At 34.6% G+C, this 19,166-nt stretch overlaps 1 protein-coding gene across 1 annotated transcript; it reads right to left on the bottom strand.

Moving 5' to 3' along the window:
- Window positions 1-12,102: 12,102 nt before the first annotated feature.
- On the bottom strand, window positions 12,103-13,407 carry LOC131183122 (uncharacterized). Its single transcript, XM_058153134.1, has 2 exons — window positions 13,090-13,407; window positions 12,103-12,477 (listed from the first exon to the last, which is right to left on the bottom strand). The coding sequence occupies exons 1-2, from the start codon at window positions 13,405-13,407 to the stop codon at window positions 12,103-12,105; spliced, it is 693 nt and encodes a 230-aa protein (XP_058009117.1).
- Between the last annotated feature and the right edge of the window lie 5,759 nt (window positions 13,408-19,166).

The following is a 19,166-nucleotide window of genomic DNA, read 5'->3' as shown; positions in this document are numbered from 1 at the left end:
CATGGATATATGACCCAAACTACCAAATAATTTTCAACTGAGGCCATCTGTAACAACATTTGCCTTCCCCGGATGGTATTGAATTATACAATTATAATCACTGAGCAGTTCTGTTTATCTTTTCTATCTAAGATTCAACTCTTTTTATTTGAAGATGTATTAGAAACTCTTATGGTCTATGAAGATTTCACATTTAGGCCTATAAAGATAGTGCCTCCACATTTTTAGGGCAAAGACTATAGCCACCATTTCCAAGTCATGAGTGAGATAATTAGATTCATGCTTATTCAACTTTCTTGAAGTATAAGCTATTACTCTACCATTATGCATAAGAACACATCCCAAACCCACTCTAGAGGCATCGTAATAAATAGTGAAATCTTCATTGCCTATAAGCAAGGCCAGTACTGGTGCAGAAATCAACAATCCTTAAGTGTCTGAAAGCTCTGCGTACATTAATCACTCCATTCAAACTTCTTATTCTTTTGAGTTAACCTAGTCATTGGAGTAGCTATCTTGGAGAACTCAGGCACAAATCTTCTATAATAGCTAGCCAAACCTAGGAACTCTTGATCTTGTCATTGTAGTTGGCCTCTGCTAATCTGCCATTGCTTTAACCTTCTTAGGATCCACTGTAACACCCCTAAGTTTGATAGTGCGTTCTACTGTTCCAGTGACCAGTGTTATCCGGACAGCTAGGATGCCTAGAACTACACTTCGATATGAGTGTGGAGACATAAAATAATGAAATACAAGAAGAGAAAATACAAGAAAAACAAAGGAAAAATAATAGCAAAGAAATGTAACCAAGTTAAGCGAGCCGAGAACCCTAGCGATGGGTGACCGCACCGAGAAGTCACGGCGTGGACCGTTGACTAGCCCTGGACTGCGGGGAACCCTGGAAAATATTTTTAGAACTTAAATAGACCCCTATTGAAGTATAAATATCATTAGAAATATCAAAGAAAAATTAAATAATTAGTACAAAGAAAAGTGAGAAATCGAAAAAACAGACAAAACCCGGTGTTACCGAAAAATCGGGAATGCAACCCGAACAGGGGCATTGTGGTCATTTGACATCCCAAGTTGTCTTTTGACCTAAATTTCCATTAAAAATAAATAATATTACACTTGAAAAATATAATGAAAAATTAAATTGAGGGTACCTAAAGTAAATAGCAAAAATTATGGGTTTAATGTGAGATAAATGAAAGTTAAACTTATTATATGATTTAAATTGTGTAAGTGGACCACTAACGAATAAATTAAAAGCTAAATGGGCAGGTTAAGTCCATTATACAATATGCAACTCCATCTTCTCCAATTCCCTCAACCATGCCGAAATGAAAAGATAAAAACCTCCATTGCCGTTTTGCCTTCAAGCTCCATTAACCTCCTCATTTCACTTCCAAACACCTAGGTGGCTTCATTAAAGATTATCTCCACATCATAAGGAAGAGTTTGATAGCAAAATCAAGAAGTTTAGTGAAGGTTTAACAAGTCCTAACAATAGGTAAGTTTGTATTTTTGAATATTGCTTTGTTAAAGTTTGGAAACATGTTATGGGTGTTTGCTTTGTGAAGGAATTTTTAAGTTTTGAAGAGTTCTTGATATATCTAATTTTGGACAGCCATGAAGTTGTATATTTGATGATTTATTCATACATATATTTGATGGGAATTCATGTTGAGTAGGGTGATTTCATTTCCTAGTAGTTAATTCCACATGTATATGGTGATTGTGCACTTGAAATGGAAGTTAACGAAATCATGGGAAACTTTGGCATTGTGGAGCATTTCGGCAGCCTTGGGACTCCTTAATGAATGTTTGAATTCATGAAGATGTTGGATGAATTGTGATATTGAGGGTTGATGAACATGTATGTAAATTGGTTGTGGAAATTGTATGTAATAATTAGGAGTTTTATGTGTATCTATTGTTGTATTTGGACTTTGTGAGTTAGGACTTCATTTGGTGTATTAAGGATGTTTGTATTTTGCCCAAAGTGACTTTAAGGTGAAGTATTAAATGGTTTTAGTAATGCACCAAATCAGAATTGGTAAGGGAAGTGGACTTAGAGTAAGGTAAATGTGTAATGGATAGATGTATAAGCAATGTAATTAAGGCAGTATGCATTTTAGCCTATAACACTAAATGTGTAACTCCAATTTCTATGAGACCAATTGGAGGTGAAACTAGGCACAAAATGTGCCAACTTTCATGAAGAAAACATACCAAAATTCTGCTTGCAAGGTAGCATGAAAAGTGACCAAATCCGGATTAAGTACAATTGAGGCCTGAAAATTTACCAATTGGGCAGCAGTTAGTGTTTAGGCCATAACTCACTCAAAACAGGTCCAATTGACCTGAAATTTTAACCTTGAATAGTTAAGACCCATATCTACAAGTCTTATGAAGACACCAAAGCCCAGAAATGATCATAAGCAAGTCAAACGGCTTGCACAAGTTCGGGTCCAAAAACTGGCCGAACCAAAGTTGACCAAATTGACCTAAAATGACCTAATTTGATGCCATTTGACCAGCAATAGTAAAATGATCATAACTTGGTCTACATAACTTGGAATGACCTGAAATTTTGCCCCGCGTGCAATAAGACATAGATCTACAAGTTTGTAGTTTTGACCGAAACCCGAAAACCGAGGGAACTAGGTCGTCCGGCTAAGTCAAACTAGTATCCCGGAATCCAGCAATTTACAATAAAATGCACTAAACAAGGAAATGAAATTGGTAACGTGCACCAACGCTAAAATACTATCGAATGTGACGTATTAATAACGTTAAAACCTAATTTACTTAGAACGCATCGAGGGTCAACATATTAGGTTGACTAAGTAAATATTTGAATTCAATGAATTACTTATCGAACATTATCGTTAGAGACAATTTAATTTAGTACTGAAACACTTCAAATTGTGTTTCTCAGTTACCAAAGACTCAGGAAAAGGGAAGGAAACACTGAGTCAAGACCAGGAGACAGTTATCAGAGGTTTGTGCACAACTAGTTTTTAACTAATTTTGTTTTGGATATTTCATATGATTAAATGACATATTTTTCTTATGTATTATGTTTAACAAGCATTGGATTTAATTCAATGATTATTGAAATTGTTATAGTATGTATGAATTTAGCTTTATGAAATGGTATTTCCACAAGTATTAAGCATTGTTATGGATTGAATAAATTATGTTTTGGAAAATTGGGATAGAACATGTTTTGAATTGTGATGGTAATTTTCATGGAAAAAATGCAAATTTATGATTTGAATTGTGATGAGCAAAAAAAAAATTATTGGATATTGGAATTGACTTTGAATCGAATTATATTGTGATTTATGCTCACTAAAAGGATTGTGATATTGTTTTATATCTCACTATAGATGCTTGACTAGGTTATTACCCGTCTCTCTCATTTGTTGAGAAGACAATGGAGTTAGTTGTGTTTTGATTACCATGGTACGTGCACAGGCTTAGATTTTTCTCTGATTTGAGGTTAGATGTAAGTTTATTTTATCGTTATGGCCCTTGCGGAAGATTCAATATTGTGATGGTACTGTGCACGATGATTCGACCTCTCCGACCATAGGGAGTTAGAATCCGATTCGACCTCCCCGACCATAGGGAGTTAGAATCACCCCGAAGATGGCCCTTTCGGATTAGTCTTGCATAGTTAGAGAGATAAAGAATGGCTTTTGAGATACATAATGGTTTTTGAGATACATAATGGTTTTTGAGATAAAGATTGATTTTTGAGATACAACATGGTTTTTGAGATACATAATGATTTTTGAGATACAGAATGGCTTTGGAATTGTAAAGAATTGTGATTTCAATTATGGTTTATATATAATTGATTTTGTTGGAATTACTTAAATGGTTAGTCATGATTTGATAAATTGAATTTTGTGATCAAAGTCATTTATACAAATGATTTACATTATTGGCAATGAATATTTTGAGTTTTGGAATTTGATGAGTATTCAGATTTCTAAATTATTTACTGTAAATTTTGTCAATGTATATTGTATTATGTTTTAAATTATAGTTGTGCACCACTGAGTTCACCACTCAGCGATAGTTTTGTATGCTGTCGCAGGTAAGAAGAGCATAGAGCAGTGAGTAAATTTCTTTGAAGATACGTTCAGATCAGCTCCAGGTATATCATAGATATACCCATGTACATAGGTTTTGATGTATGCATGTAATAATATGTATGTAAATTATTTGAGCAGTTGTATAAAAACTCTTGTAACATATTTTGGTATGTAATTAAATGTAAATTATTGTAAATATAAAGTTGAGATTTCATTTACTTGAATAGTTTTGTATTATAAATTTTGAGTCTTGTAATCAATGAAATGTTTCTTTATGATGAGAATAGTTTGAAAATGAGTTGATTGTTTATTGAGAATTGAATTGTGAATTGAAATGAAGTTATTGAAGTTGTATTTGAGAAAACATATTGTGAGCATTTTCTTTTGCAGGATTGAAGAACTGTTTTCTCAAAATACAGCCGGCACTTTGCCGAAATTTTAAAAAAAAATTTTATAACACCAGATTTTAATCGATGATTTAAATTTCACGAAAATTGTTTTAAAATCCCTTGTAGTATATCTAATGGGTTATCGGTAGGCGAAGTACGGTAATTCATTAGGTGTACTACGGGATCATGTTGCATCTTACAGGGGAGTAGGGTGTGACATGTTTTGTGGTATCAGAGCAATGGTTTTAAAGTAAATTTTGAACTGTGAATTTGAAATCTTTTTGTCGATAACTACAACTGCTCAAATGTTTGATACATATAGTACATTTACATCATAAATATGAACTAATGGAGAGGAATCTCCTTATGTTGGTTGTACAAGAATAGAGAATCTTGTGAAAAGATATGGAAGAGAAGAATGAGACAATAGAACAGTCCGTGATGGCAGAAGTACAAGTTGAGGCCCCAACTCCACAAAGTGTCGAAGGCCCGACTGCACTCAGCTTTATCGGTACAAATTATCGCACAAATGGCCCAACAAATGGCCACTTTCTTTCAACAAATGGCTGATAATCACACCCAAGCCCAATCTGCACTCCAACCCCACAAGGGCAACATGAAATAGAGAAGAGGGAGAAACCTATGGGTCAGAGCTCAAGCAGTAATTTGAAAAAGAGAAAAGAATTTGAGGAACCCCGAGCTCAAGGATACGATAGAGGTGGATCATTAAGACAGAGACCACCAAGGTCCAGTCGTCGAACAACTAGAAGTTCCTACCTTTCCCGCCAATGTGAAACTTGTGGAAGATATCATGGTGGGATATGCTATAAGGCCTCTGGAGCCTGCTACAATTGTGAAAAACTTGGACACTTTGCTAAAGATTGTACTAAACCACCTTGATCTCCGGATTTCACAGACCGTCAGTCAGAGTCAAGATAGAAATAGTGTTGGTACTCCTCACTACTATAACACAATGAATCAACCCGAATATAGTAGCGCACCAGTCAGAGCGTCCACTATGCGCCAAGGAGAAAGAGCAGAAACTTCAGATGTAGCTGCTGGTAAGTTCTTAATTTTTGAAAGAAATAATTAGTTATTATTTGATCCCAGCACTACTTAGTTGTGTGTTAGTGTCAGAACTATATGTTCTGTTGTTATTCCTTTACATGGAAATGAATTTTGATGTATTAGTGACTAGTCCTTTAGGATAATAAATATAATAACAAGTATGATTGACATTAATTTTGGAAGAATTGTTAGCTAAAAGTATTTTCTAACACACCATAAATTATAAAGCTAATTGGCGAGCCTACTTAATGTAAGGCAAGAGGACCTAAAAGTAAGTAACAGTAATAGAATTGCTCTAGATGAGGGCAAAGATGTTACTGTTAGTAATTATTAATGGATATTGTAATCAGAATCGGTTTAGGATATTAGTGGATTCGAGAAAGATAAGATGTTAGAAAACCTAGTCCATGAGGTTATAACGTAGTGACTATATAATGTTCTCGATGTTTGTATTGTAAGCTGCAGATTACAGTACCGACACGGGATTATTGTGTAGAGCTACGTGCTTCCTCATGGTATAATAAATTAAGAATATTTGTAAGTAATCTATAAATTGATACAGTTGCACCCGAATAGAGTACTATTACTGGAAATAAATGTGAAAATTTTAGTCAGAAATTTAAAACTTCAGAACTAGCCTATCAAACAACTACACTTGTAAGGTAGCTAGAGTTAGTGACTCAGTTATATTAATGTGAACTACCCGTACCACAGTAATTGCTATAAGCTTAGAGATATCAATACAACTTATCGTCCTCAGACGGATGGACAATTGAAATGAGTAATTCAGGTAAATTCTGAAACTCATTGAGTTCCTATAAATAATGAAATGAAATGATAATAATAACCTGTAATATGTGATAAGCCCTCAAGAATATACTGAGAACTTGTGTCATTGAATCCGAGGGGAGATGGGACAGATATATCCCACTAATAGAATTTGTATATAATAATAAATGTCGAGCTAGCATACAAATAGCACCCTAAGAAACATAGTAAGAGAACGGATAACTATGGATTTTGTGATGAGATTTCCGAGGACACAGAATAGTCATGATGCAGTATAGGTTATAGTCGATAGACTAACCAAGTCTGCTCACTTTTTGCTAGTCCGAATGGACTATAGCCTGGAAAGATTGGCCAGATTGTACATATATAAAATTGAAAAATTGCATGGCGTGCCAGTATCGATTGTATCTGACAGAGATCCTAGGTTCACTTCTAGATTCTGGGGTAGTCTTCAGAGAGCCCTAGGAACTAGATTGAACTTCAAAGACAAAGATTCCACCCACGCATGCATGGCCACCCGAGAGGGTTATTCAGATATTGGAGGATATGCTACGGGCTTGTGTGATTGAGTTTGAAGGTAGTTGGGATACACACTTGCCTTTGATTGAGTTTGCTTATAACAACAGCTACCAATCAAGCATTGGGATGCCTCCATATGAAGCTTTGTATGGCAGAAAGTGCAGAACTCCCCTATGTTGGGATGAAGTTGGTGAAAGAAAGATGATTGGGCCAGAAATTGTTCAGCAGACATAGGAGAAGATATTGATCAGAGATAGACTCAAGGCTGCGTCAAACCATCAGAAGTCCTATGTTGATCTGAAGAGAAGAGATATTGAATATGCAGTGGGTGATAAAGTATTCCTCAAAGTTTCTCCTTGGAAGAGGATTATGAGATTTGGCAGAAAGGGGAAACTGAGTCCTCGTTTCATCGGAACATATGAGGTTCTGGAAAGAGTGGGTCCTTTGGCATATTGGTTAGCATTACCTCCAGAGCTAGAAAGGATACACAGTGTCTTTCATGTGTCCATGTTAAGGAGGTACAGATCTGACCCATCTCATGTACTATCAGTTGAAGAGATTGAGGTAAATCCATACCTCTTCTATGAGGAAGAACCCATAGAAATTCTGGCTTATGAGGCGAAGCAGCTGAGGAATAAACAGATACACCTGGTTAAAATGCTGTGGAACCATCATTCAGGCCAGGAAGCTACTTGGGAACGTGAAGAGGATATGAGGAGACAACACCCACACTGTTTGCTCGAGACTAATGCTGTAAAATTTCGAGACGAAATTTATTTAAGGGGGGGAGAATTGTAACACCCCTAAGTTCGGTAGTGCGTTCTACTGTTCCAGTGACCAGTGTTGTCCGGACAGTTAGGATGCCTAGAACTACACTTCGATATGAGTGTGGAGACATAAAATAATGAAATACAAGAAGAGAAAATACAAGAAAAACAAAGAAAAAATAATAGCAAAGAAATGTAACCAAGTTAAGCGAGCCGAGAACCCTAGCGATGGGTGATCGCACCGGGAAGTCACGGCGTGGACCGTTGACTAGCCTTGGACTGCGGGGAACCCTGGAAAATATTTTTAGGACTTAAATAGACCCCTATTAAAGTATAAATATCATTAGAAATATCAAAGAAAAATTAAATAATTAGTACAAAGAAAAGTGAGAAATCGAAAAAACAGACAAAACCCGGTGTTACCAAAAAATCGGGAATGCAACCCAAACAGGGGCATTGTGGTCATTTGACATCCCGAGTTGTCTTTTGACCTAAATGTCCATTAAAAATAAATAATATTACACTTGAAAAATATAATTAAAAATTAAATTGAGGGTACCTAAAGTAAATAGCAAAAATTATGGGTTTAATGTGAGATAAATGAAAGTTAAACTTATTATATGATTTAAATTGTGTAAGTGGACCACTAAGGAATAAATTAAAAGCTAAATGGGCAGGTGTAAGTCCATTATACAATCTGCAACTGCATCTTCTCCAATTCCCTCAACCATGCCGAAATGAAAAGATAAAAACCTCTATTGCCGTTTTGCCTTCAAGCTCCATTAACCTCCTCATTTCACTTCCAAACACCTAGGTGGCTTCATTAAAGATTATCTCCACATCATAAGGAAGAGTTTGATAGCAAAATCAAAAAGTTTAGTGAAGGTTTAACAAGACCTAACAATAGGTAAGTTTGTATTTTTGAATATTGCTTTGTTAAAGTTTGGAAACATGTTATGGGTGTTTGCTTTGTGAAGGAATTTTTAAGTTTTGAAGAGTTCTTGATATATCTAATTTTGGACAGCCATGAAGTTGTATATTTGATGATTTATTCATACATATATTTGATGGGAATTCATGTTGAGTAGGGTGATTTAATGTCCTAGTAGTTAATTCCACATGTATATGGTGATTGTGCACTTGAAATGGAAGTTGACGAAATCATGGGAAACTTTGGCATTGTGGAGCATTTCGGCAGCCTTGGGACTCCTTAATGAATGTTTGAATTCATGAAGATGTTGGATGAATTGTGATATTGAGGGTTGATGAACATGTATGTAAATTGGTTGTGGAAATTGTATGTAATAATTAGGAGTTTTATGTGTATCTATTGTTGTATTTGGACTTTGTGAGTTAGGACTTCATTTGGTGTATTAAGGATGTTTGTATTCTGCCCAAAGTGACTTTAAGGTGAAGTAGTAAATGGTTTTGGTAATGTACTAAATCAGAATTGGTAAGGGAAGTGGACTTAGAGTAAGGTAAATGTGTAATGGATAGATGTATAAGCAATGTAATTAAGGCAGTATGCATTTTAGCCTATAACACTAAATGTGTAACTCCAATTGGTATGAGACCAATTGGAGGTGAAACTAGGCACAAAATGTGCCAACTTTCATGAAGAAAACATACCAAAATTCTGCTTGCAAGGTAGCATGAAAAGTGACCAAATCCGGATTAAGTACAATTGAGGCCTGAAAATTTACCAATTGGGAAGAAGTTAGTGTTTAGGCCATAACTCACTCAAAAAAGGTCCAATTGACCTGAAATTTTAACCATGAATAGTTAAGACCCATACCTACAAGTCTTATGAAGACACCAAAGCCCGAAAATGACCATAAGCAAGTCAAACAGCTTGCACAAGTTCGGGTCCAAAAACTGGCCGAACCAAAGTTGACCAAATTGACCTAAAATGACCTAATTTGATGCCATTTGACCGGCAATAGTAAAATGACCATAACTTGGTCTACATAACTCGGAATGACCTGAAATTTTACCCTGCATGCAATAAGACATAGATCTACAAGTTTGTAGTTTTGACCGAAACCCGAAAACCGAGGAAACTAGGTCGTCCGGCTAGGTCAAACTAGTATCCCGGAATCCAGCAATTTGCAATAAAATGCACTAAACAAGGAAATGAAATTGGTAACGTGCACCAACGCTAAAATACTATCGAATGTGACGTATTAATAACGTTAAAACCTAATTTACCTAGAACACATCGAGGGTCGACATATTAGGTTGACAAGTAAATATTTGAATTCAGTGAATTACTTATCGAACATTATCGTTAGAGACAATTTAATTTAGTACTGAAACACTTCAAATTGTGTTTCTCAGTTACCAAAGACTCAGGAAAAGGGAAGGAAACACTGAGTCAAGACCAGGAAACAGTTATCAGAGGTTTGTGCACAACTAGTTTTTAACTAATTTTGTTTTGGATATTTCATATGATTAAATGACATATTTTTCTTATGTATTATGTTTAACAAGCACTGGATTTAATTCAATGATTATTGAAATTGTTATAGTATGTATGAATTTAGCTTTATGAAATGGTATTTCCACAAGTATTAAGCATTGTTATGGATTGAATAAATTATGTTTTGGAAAATTGGGATAGAACATGTTTTGAATTGTGATGGTAATTTTCATGGAAAAAATGTAAATTTATGATTTGAATTGTGATGAGCAAAAAAAAAATTTTTGGATATTGAAATTGACTTTGAATCAAATTATATTGTGATTTATGCTCACTAAAAGGATTGTGATATTGTTTTATATCTCACTATAGATGCTTGACTAGGTTATTACCCGTCTCTCTCATTTGTTGAGAAGACAATGGAGTTAGTTGTGTTTTGATTACCATGGTACGTGCACAGGCTTAGATTTTCCTCTGATTTGAGGTTAGATCTAAGTTTATTTTATCGTTATGGCCCTTGTGGAAGATTCATTATTGTGATGGTACTGTGCACGATGATTCGACCTCCCCGACCATAGGGAGTTAGAATCACCCCGAAGATGGCCCTTTCGGATTAGTCTTGCATAGTTAGTGAGATAAAGAATGGCTTTTGAGATACATAATGGTTTTTGAGATACATAATGGTTTTTGAGATAAAGATTGATTTTTGAGATATAACATGGTTTTTGAGATACATAATGATTTTTGAGATACATAATGGCTTTTGAATGCTAAAGAATTGTGATTTCAATTATGGTTTATGTATAATTGATTTTGTTGGAATTACTTAAATGGTTAGTCATGATTTGATAAATTGAATTTTGTGATCAAAGTCATTTATACAAATGATTTACATTATTGGCAATGAATATTTTGAGTTTTGGAATTTGATGAGTATTCAGATTTCCAAATTATTTACTGTAAATTTTGTCAATGTATATTGTATTATGTTTTAAATTATAGTTGTGCACCACTGAGTTCACCACTCAGCGATAGCTTTGTATGCTGTCGCAGGTAAGAAGAGCATAGAGCAGTAAGTAAATTTCTTTGAAGATACATTCAGATCAGCTCCAGGTATATCATAGATATACCCATGTACATAGGTTTTGATGTATGCATGTAATAATATGTATGTAAATTATTTGAGCAGTTGTATAAAAACTCTTGTAAAATATTTTGGTATGTAATTAAATGTAAATTATTGTAAATATAAAGTTGAGATTTCATTTACTTAAATAGTTTTGTATTATAAATTTTGAGTCTTGTAATCAATGAAATGTTTCTTTATGATGAGAATAGTTTGAAAATGAATTGATTGTTTATTGAGAATTGAATTGTGAATTGAAATGAAGTTATTGAAGTTGTATTTGAGAAAACATATTGGGAGCATTTTCTTTTGCAAGATTGAAGAACTGTTTTCTCAAAATACAGTCGGCACTTTGCCGAAATTTTTTAAAAAAAAATTTATAACACCAGATTTTAATCGATGATTTAAATTTTACGAAAATTGTTTTAAAATCCCTTGTAGTATATCTAATGGGTTATCGGTAGGCGAAATACGGTAATTCATTAGGTGTACTACGGGATCATGTTGCATCTTACAGGGGAGTAGGGTGTGACATCCACTTCTATTCCATTCTCTAATACTACATGTCCTAAGAAGGATATACTCTTTAGCCAGAACTCACACTTAGATAACTTGGCATATAACTGATGCTCCCTCAATGTCTGAAGAACCATTCTTAGATGTTGTGCATACATTTCAGAACTTCTGGAGTACACTAGTATATCATCAATAAAAATGATCATAAAGTGAACACCCTATTCATGAGATCCATGAATGCAGTTTGGGCATTGGTTAACCCAAATGACATCACAAGAAACTCATAATGTCTGTATCTAGTCCAAAAGGTTGTCTTCGGATTGTCTGTCTCCTTAATACTCAACTGGTGATATTTAAAACTTAAATCTATCTTTGAAAAACAACTAGCTCCCGCTAATTAATCAAACAAGTCATCAATATGGGGCAACGAGTACTTATTCTTTATAGCGACCTTATTCAATTGTCTATAATCAATGTATAGCCTCAAGAATCCATCCTTTTTCTTTACAAATAATACTGGAGCACCCCAAGGAGAGGCACTCAGTCGAATGAATCCCTTATCCACCAATTCCTGCAGTTGTTCCTTTAATTCTTTTAGCTCTACAGGAGCCATCCTATAAGGAGGAACAAATATGAACCTGGTACCTGGCATAAGATCAACCTCAAACTCTATCTCCCTTTCAGGTAGCAAATTAGGTAGTTCCTCTTGAAACACATATGAAAACTCTCTTACCACAAGAATTGATCCTGGTCCACTTCTAATCTCCACAACCTACCTAACATGGGTAAGAAACTCTTTGCATCTTTTTTTGAGCATCTTTTTAGCTTGCAATGTGGAGATCATCCCCTTCACAGATGATGTTTGATCTCCCTAAAAAACTACCTCTTACCCGTCCTGTCCTCTAAACCTTACTACCTTATTCCTTTAGTCTAAGGTAGCATAATTACCTAAGAGCCAATTCATTCCTAGAATGACATCAAAATCCATCAATTCTAAGACCACTAGGTTAGCTAGGAAGCATTTATCCTCAGCCATCATTGGATAGGCGTAACAGATCATCTCCTTCCTTATACTTGGGTACATCCAGTTTTAAGTAGTTCGTTATCTTTGCTTTACTTTTTCTACTTGTTTTGGTCTCTTGTGTAAGGATTGTAGGGGTTACCTAGGGTGGTGGTGGCACTTGCTTTTTTACAACCCCTCCATAGAATTTTGAGTTCCCATGATGGTTGAAAAGCTTTAGGGGTGCTGTTGTGGAGGGTACATGGGATATGGGTTGAATGGTGGAAAGTAAGGTGGGTAGGGCATGAAAGGAGGATATTGGGAATAGCCCATAAAACTTTCCTGTTAAGGATATTGATATCTAAACCCATACTCTTATTCTACCTGTGGAGGAGATACAAACTCTGACTCATCTCCACCCTCTAAAAAACTATCTTCTCCCGTTCTTCCTATGGTTGCAAACTCAAGATTCTCATATTGTTGGGAGAAGCCATGAAAACTCCTTTGTGCATCTACAAACATTTTGAGTGCATTTATAGTCTCCCTACTAACTTCAAAGGACCTTTTAGGACCTCTTGAAGATTCTTCCCTTTCACTTTTACTTGCTTTCTCTTTGGTAATAAGGTTGGCAGGTAGTGTTCCAATACCCTCATTCTTAGGTAGAGCGCCAGTCAACCTAGTAGACAGCCTTGAATCTCGCATTTCTAAAAGCAAAAAAGAAGTGTTGAGCACATAAAAAGTTCATGTGAAATCATATGAACACACAACATAAAATCAGGCATAGCATGAAACATAACATTCATCATATAACATACAAGGACGCAAGCATATTTTCCTAACTGTGCTGGTTATCATACTTTCTTTCACCTCTATTCTATACTTCTACTAGCATCTAGGTCCACTCATATAACATAAAGCTCTGATACCAACTTTGTAACGACCTAAGCTGAGGGCCATTATCGGCACTAGGGATCAGAGTTTCAGGCTGTCGAAACCTGTAGTAAGTCTAAAAACCTATTAAACATACATATGTTCTTATATCTCACAATCTAAGCATACTCCAAACTATTATACTTTAGTCTTTTCATACAAACTTAGCCATTCATAACATAAATTTGGTTCAGAATTTGGAAATTTCCACACATAGAAAAATCACTAAAGTGTACTGTTAAACATACATAAATCCTTTTAAAGGAGAAATATCTTACATTGCTTAAACTTAAAATATTACATAACTCTTAACTTTTTCTAATTTCTAGCACAATACTATCCATTTATATTTTACATGTTTAACTACCCATACGTTATATATAAAGAAGAGTGCTATAGCTACCCCTATTGCTCTCTCTCCAAAGAACTCTTTTAATCCTGCATACCTACATCTAGGGTTAGGAGAACAGGGTGAGCTTACAAAAGCTCAATGAGTAAACTAACTAATCATAAATTGATTTTCTCATTCTTTTCAAGCATATGTGATGCAACATTCAAATGGTTTCACACCATAAACATTTCATGTAGGATGGACTTTGTCACCAGTGACTTCATTAGTCTAATCTACTTGGCTCATATAAAGGCTCTTCAGTACTTTCGCTTAATATATCCAATGTGCTCGGCTTATATAGAGGCTCCTCAGAACTTTTACTTAAAACATAACCTGTGTTATGCATCAGGGGCATCGTAAAGATCTCCCTTTGGATTTTATGGATCCATTAGATCCATAATATACATAACATAACGTAGTCATAAACATGGGGGGAGTTAATTGGTCATCCATAATTGTTTGCTGGTTTTTCAACCCCGTAAGTGTACAGATCGCTAACAAGTAATAAAGTAGTGAATGAAGTATAGTCCCACGAGGATTTTAGTTAGCAAGTACCAAGATACACACCAATTTTGACTGTTTAGGCTACCGAATATGAATGAAGAGTATATTAAATCTATTTTGGATGCTGAAAATAAATTTTGAATAAAACTATATATTCAAGCAATTCTAGAATTAAGATTTCACACTGTAATCTTATTATGGATTTTAATCTTGTCTATTCATTGGATTAAGGATCGTCACTTTGATGGAAATTAATCCTAAGATATCCTAGGTCCTCTCTCAAGGCTCCTAAGGTGTGTTTCGATTAGAGTTAAACCCTACTTTCGTTGGTGATTAGTCCTAATAAAAACCCTTTAAGATCTTTGATTAATTATGGAACTCCACAAAGGTCATTAGCCTATCTCTAAATCAGATTTTCTAGGTTCAAAATCCCAATTTTCTAATATTAATCTTCACCTTTCAGTCCTTCAATTAATATCTGTAATCAATACTAAGTGGGTACCAACGCATAGCATACATTAAGATCGCAAGAAATTGAATCAATGAACAAAACTCAAATCCAATAAATAAAACTCAATATTCGTCCATAATAATAATGACAAATGTTACTCCCCCAATTCCAGAATTAAGGGTTTACTCACTCATGGTGAGTTTAACAAACATAATAGAAATAAAATAAACGAACATGGACAGTTCACTTAAAGAAATAGAATAAAAGAACTGATGAGGATTTTCTACAGCCTTGGACTTGTGGAACTTCGGCTGAAGGCTTCCTTTTTGTGCTGATGCTCTCCTCTTCAAGACGGCTGTGAAGGATGTGAATATGAAAGTGAGATTAGGTCTAGAATTAAGATTTCTCTTCTTAAAACTCGAAACTCAAAACTCCAAAAAACTCTAAAAAAAACTCTTATGTGTTTTCTGCTGCTCTTTTATTTATATTCCAAGTCTAGGGTTAGGCTTTTAGAGTCCTCTAGGCATCAGGAGTCTCTCCTCTCTGTTAAAACTGGAGCTGGAACCAATTCTGGAAACTGGCCATCGCGTAATACACCGTCCGTGTGTCACTATACTGCTCAGGGCCGTGTAACTTACTGAAACTTGAATTGTTACTTCTTGTATCGGGACAAGAGTTTACACGGACCTCAGGTAGTTACACGGGCCTGATTACACGGCCCGTGTACTTTTGTACTTCAAGGAAATCTTCAAGCCTATCCCGGCAGAGACTTACACGGGCCTAATATTTTACACAGGGCATGGTACATGGCCTGTGTACTTTGTTTCTTCCTTAGCTCTTTGGCTTTCTCCTGGCAAAGAGTTACATGGGCCTGTGGCTTTGATTACACGACCCGTGTAAGGTGTATCAGCAATACTTCTCAATCCTTTGGCCTTTCTAAGCTCTCTACTCTACTCCTTTGCCTTAGAACCTCTTCAAAGCACCTGAAAACATACAGAAAACTGTTAGTAGTATGCCCTAGAGCATATCATTTAGTATGTATCTTGTACATATTTTATTAATAAAAAGGCATTTTCACTTTTCCATTTACATAATATATTTATGTGTAATAGAAAAGGTCCATTAATATTTTTTTAGAAATTCTATTCTTAAGTTGTTAAGAATATGAGTGATAGTATTTCTACTACAAAGTATCATAAATAGGTTCATAATCGATGATACTTCATAATAAGGACATGACTTATCCAGAAGATTGTAATCATGTTTATTCCCAAGTTATTTATATGAGATGTAAATAAGATAGAATGGTGAGTCTCATGCTATATAACAAACATGATAGGCACTTATATGATAAGTAGGCCGAACCAGTGACGTTTATGACAAGCACATGGAGTTTACTCTTGTCAATGTATTGTCATAAATCATATCAGTGCATATAATCTTTAGACCTGAGATAGCACAGTTATCTTGTATATAGGTGGTTTGAGTTTGATACTGCTTTCATACTTATACTGTGCATGGGTATATGGGCATGTGTTGTCTCCTACTAGTTATATGTGGAGGTAGGTGTTGATCAAGATGGAATCTGTTCCTCTAAGTAAATAGGGATAAAATCCTATGTTCATTTAATTGTTCTTGATGTTTCAAGTTCCTGGCGTAAGATAGATTTATTGTAAAAGAGTTTCTGATAAGAAAAATCTTTTTAATCAAGAACTGGAATTAAAAAAGAACATAATATTCATAGCAAATGGGGTTTGACATAAACCATGACTCCAGCTCGAATTGGAATTTTGTAATAGAGAGATTCCAGTGCATGGTAACATATGATTATAGGTTCATTTAAGGTAAACTTATTACTAATTGGGTGGCCATGGCATGCTATGCTAGGTGTTAACCATGGTCTATGAGGTGCATAAAATGATTTAGAGAAATTATTTATGGTAAGAAAGAGTTCTGATGATATTAAGAGTTGATATCATGTCTCATTGCCAATTAGTGATGAGCCTAGTAAGTCACACACATACACAAGTAATCACTAAATTAAAATATGATTTAATTAATTAATTAAAGAGTTTAATTGATTAGTTAAATAGGTTTGGTTTGCAATTAGACTGCAAAGTCCCTACCATGGCTTGAAACCAAATCTAGGTTATTTGATGTATAGTATAAGTTAAATTTATATTTAAAGTGTTTTAAATATGAATTTAATTAATGAGAAATTAATTAATAAAGATTAATTAATTAATTTATATTTGATATAAATTAATTAGAAGAAGAGAAATAATTATTTTGGGTTGAGAACTCAAAATTAAGACACAGGGATATTTTGGTCATTTCATAGGGTGACATGTGGCACTATGAGATGGTGACACATGGCAATACACATAAGCTTGGAAAATGTCTTTTGATCATATAAGATGATCAAAGTCAAGATTAAATATAGGTTTGACACTTGGCACAATGTGATTGGGTCAATTAAACCTAGAACCAATCAAAGGGTGACATGTGGCAAGGGTTTTAAGTAGTGACCTAGCTATATATGTGTTGTTATGAAAGAAAATAATAACATGGCTGCTACTCTCTTTGGTGCCGCCACCCAAGAAGCCTCCCCCTTCTCTTCTTCTTCATCTCTCATCAATTCAAAGAGATTAGCAAACAATCTCTTCAATTAAAAATACTAAAAATTATTTCTAGTGTCCTGTTTACATCTATAATCTCTCAAAAGGCAAAACTTGATTTTCTAATTAATAGAAAAAGCTTTAGAAGCTGTTCAAAGGCTGCCATAGGTGATCTTGGTGTGGATAAACTAGAGGAACAACATCTGGTGTCCTAAGACGCATCCCAAAGGTGCCAAACACACTGCAGTGCATCAAAAGGTTAGTGCACTTGTTCTTGATCTAATCTAGGGTTCTAATGAATTAATCTGATTAATTCTAAAATCTTAAATGGAAAATCTAGATCCAAAACATATTAAAAGAGTTTTAATATGCTGTTTATCATTGAAATCAAATAGATAAAAATGAATCTTGCATGATGCATGTGACCCTAGGTAAAAAATTTTTGAATTTAATGATATAAACTTGTGTTTTTCATGCTTCCGCTCCTTCAAAAACATAGAATTCAGAGCTTGGAAATGGAATTTACAAAAGTACATGAAATTGATTATTATGCAAGGGATTACTTATCTAAATGCTATGAAATATTATACAAATGTACCTAAAAATATCTATATAATACAAGTGTATCAATAATCCATCATGCACCAACAATAAATATGCAATTATGCAATGTATTCATGTTCTAGATATATACACCTTAAATACATATAACATGATGCACAAGGATGATTATAAATTAAATTTAAGAAGTTTACATTTATTAAGGTTAAAATTACTCACCTCTTAAAACCTATCAACCACCTAACCAGAACAGTAGCTATCCTTAGATCCTTAACTTCCTGAGTCCCTCAAGTCCAACCCTAAGACGTTGGACTCTAAAAAGTTATACAAGGTCTTAAAACTCTATACACATAATAAACATCTTATTCTAGGACCTTAGAAACCATGAAACCATGTTTTGGAATCTTAGAAAAGAAGGGAGAAAAAGTCAGGCATAACATACTTCAACTGCTAAAGTCCTAGACTTCGATTGCCAAAGTTTAAGGCTTCGAATGGCCCTTTTTATCTATTGTTGACTACGGCTATTGAAGTCTTGGACTTCGGCTGCCAAACCTAAAAAATTTCTAGATTTTCATGAGAAATTGCATGCTTTGACTGTTAAAACTATGGTTTTCTACGGTCGAACCTGGAAATTTATAGAATTTTCAATTCAAAAACTTGCATAATCCTTCTTCCATTAACACCCAAACTCATTTCAAAGTTCCAAAACTCAAACCAAACATATAAACAAGTCTCTAGGGCCTAAAAACAACTTGAAATCATGCTTAATTCACACATACATTAACGAAAAACTCAAATTCTAGGTTTTCCCTAAACCCAACATAACATATTTAAGGATTCTGTAACACCCTCCCTGTAGCAACTCCGTACATTCTACTGTTCCGGTGACCAGTGTCGGTCCGGACAGCTAGAACGTCCAGAAAAATATTTAAACTAAAGTGAGGAATCATAATTAACTCAAATATTAATAAGAAAAATTTAGGAAAAATTTTAGAAATAAAATACA

The sequence above is a fragment of the Hevea brasiliensis genome, chromosome 1, assembly GCF_030052815.1.
Source record: "Hevea brasiliensis isolate MT/VB/25A 57/8 chromosome 1, ASM3005281v1, whole genome shotgun sequence".
NCBI lineage: Eukaryota > Viridiplantae > Streptophyta > Magnoliopsida > Malpighiales > Euphorbiaceae > Hevea > Hevea brasiliensis.
Note: the sequence above shows the minus strand (reverse complement) of the source record. Positions and strands in the feature narration are given on the sequence as shown.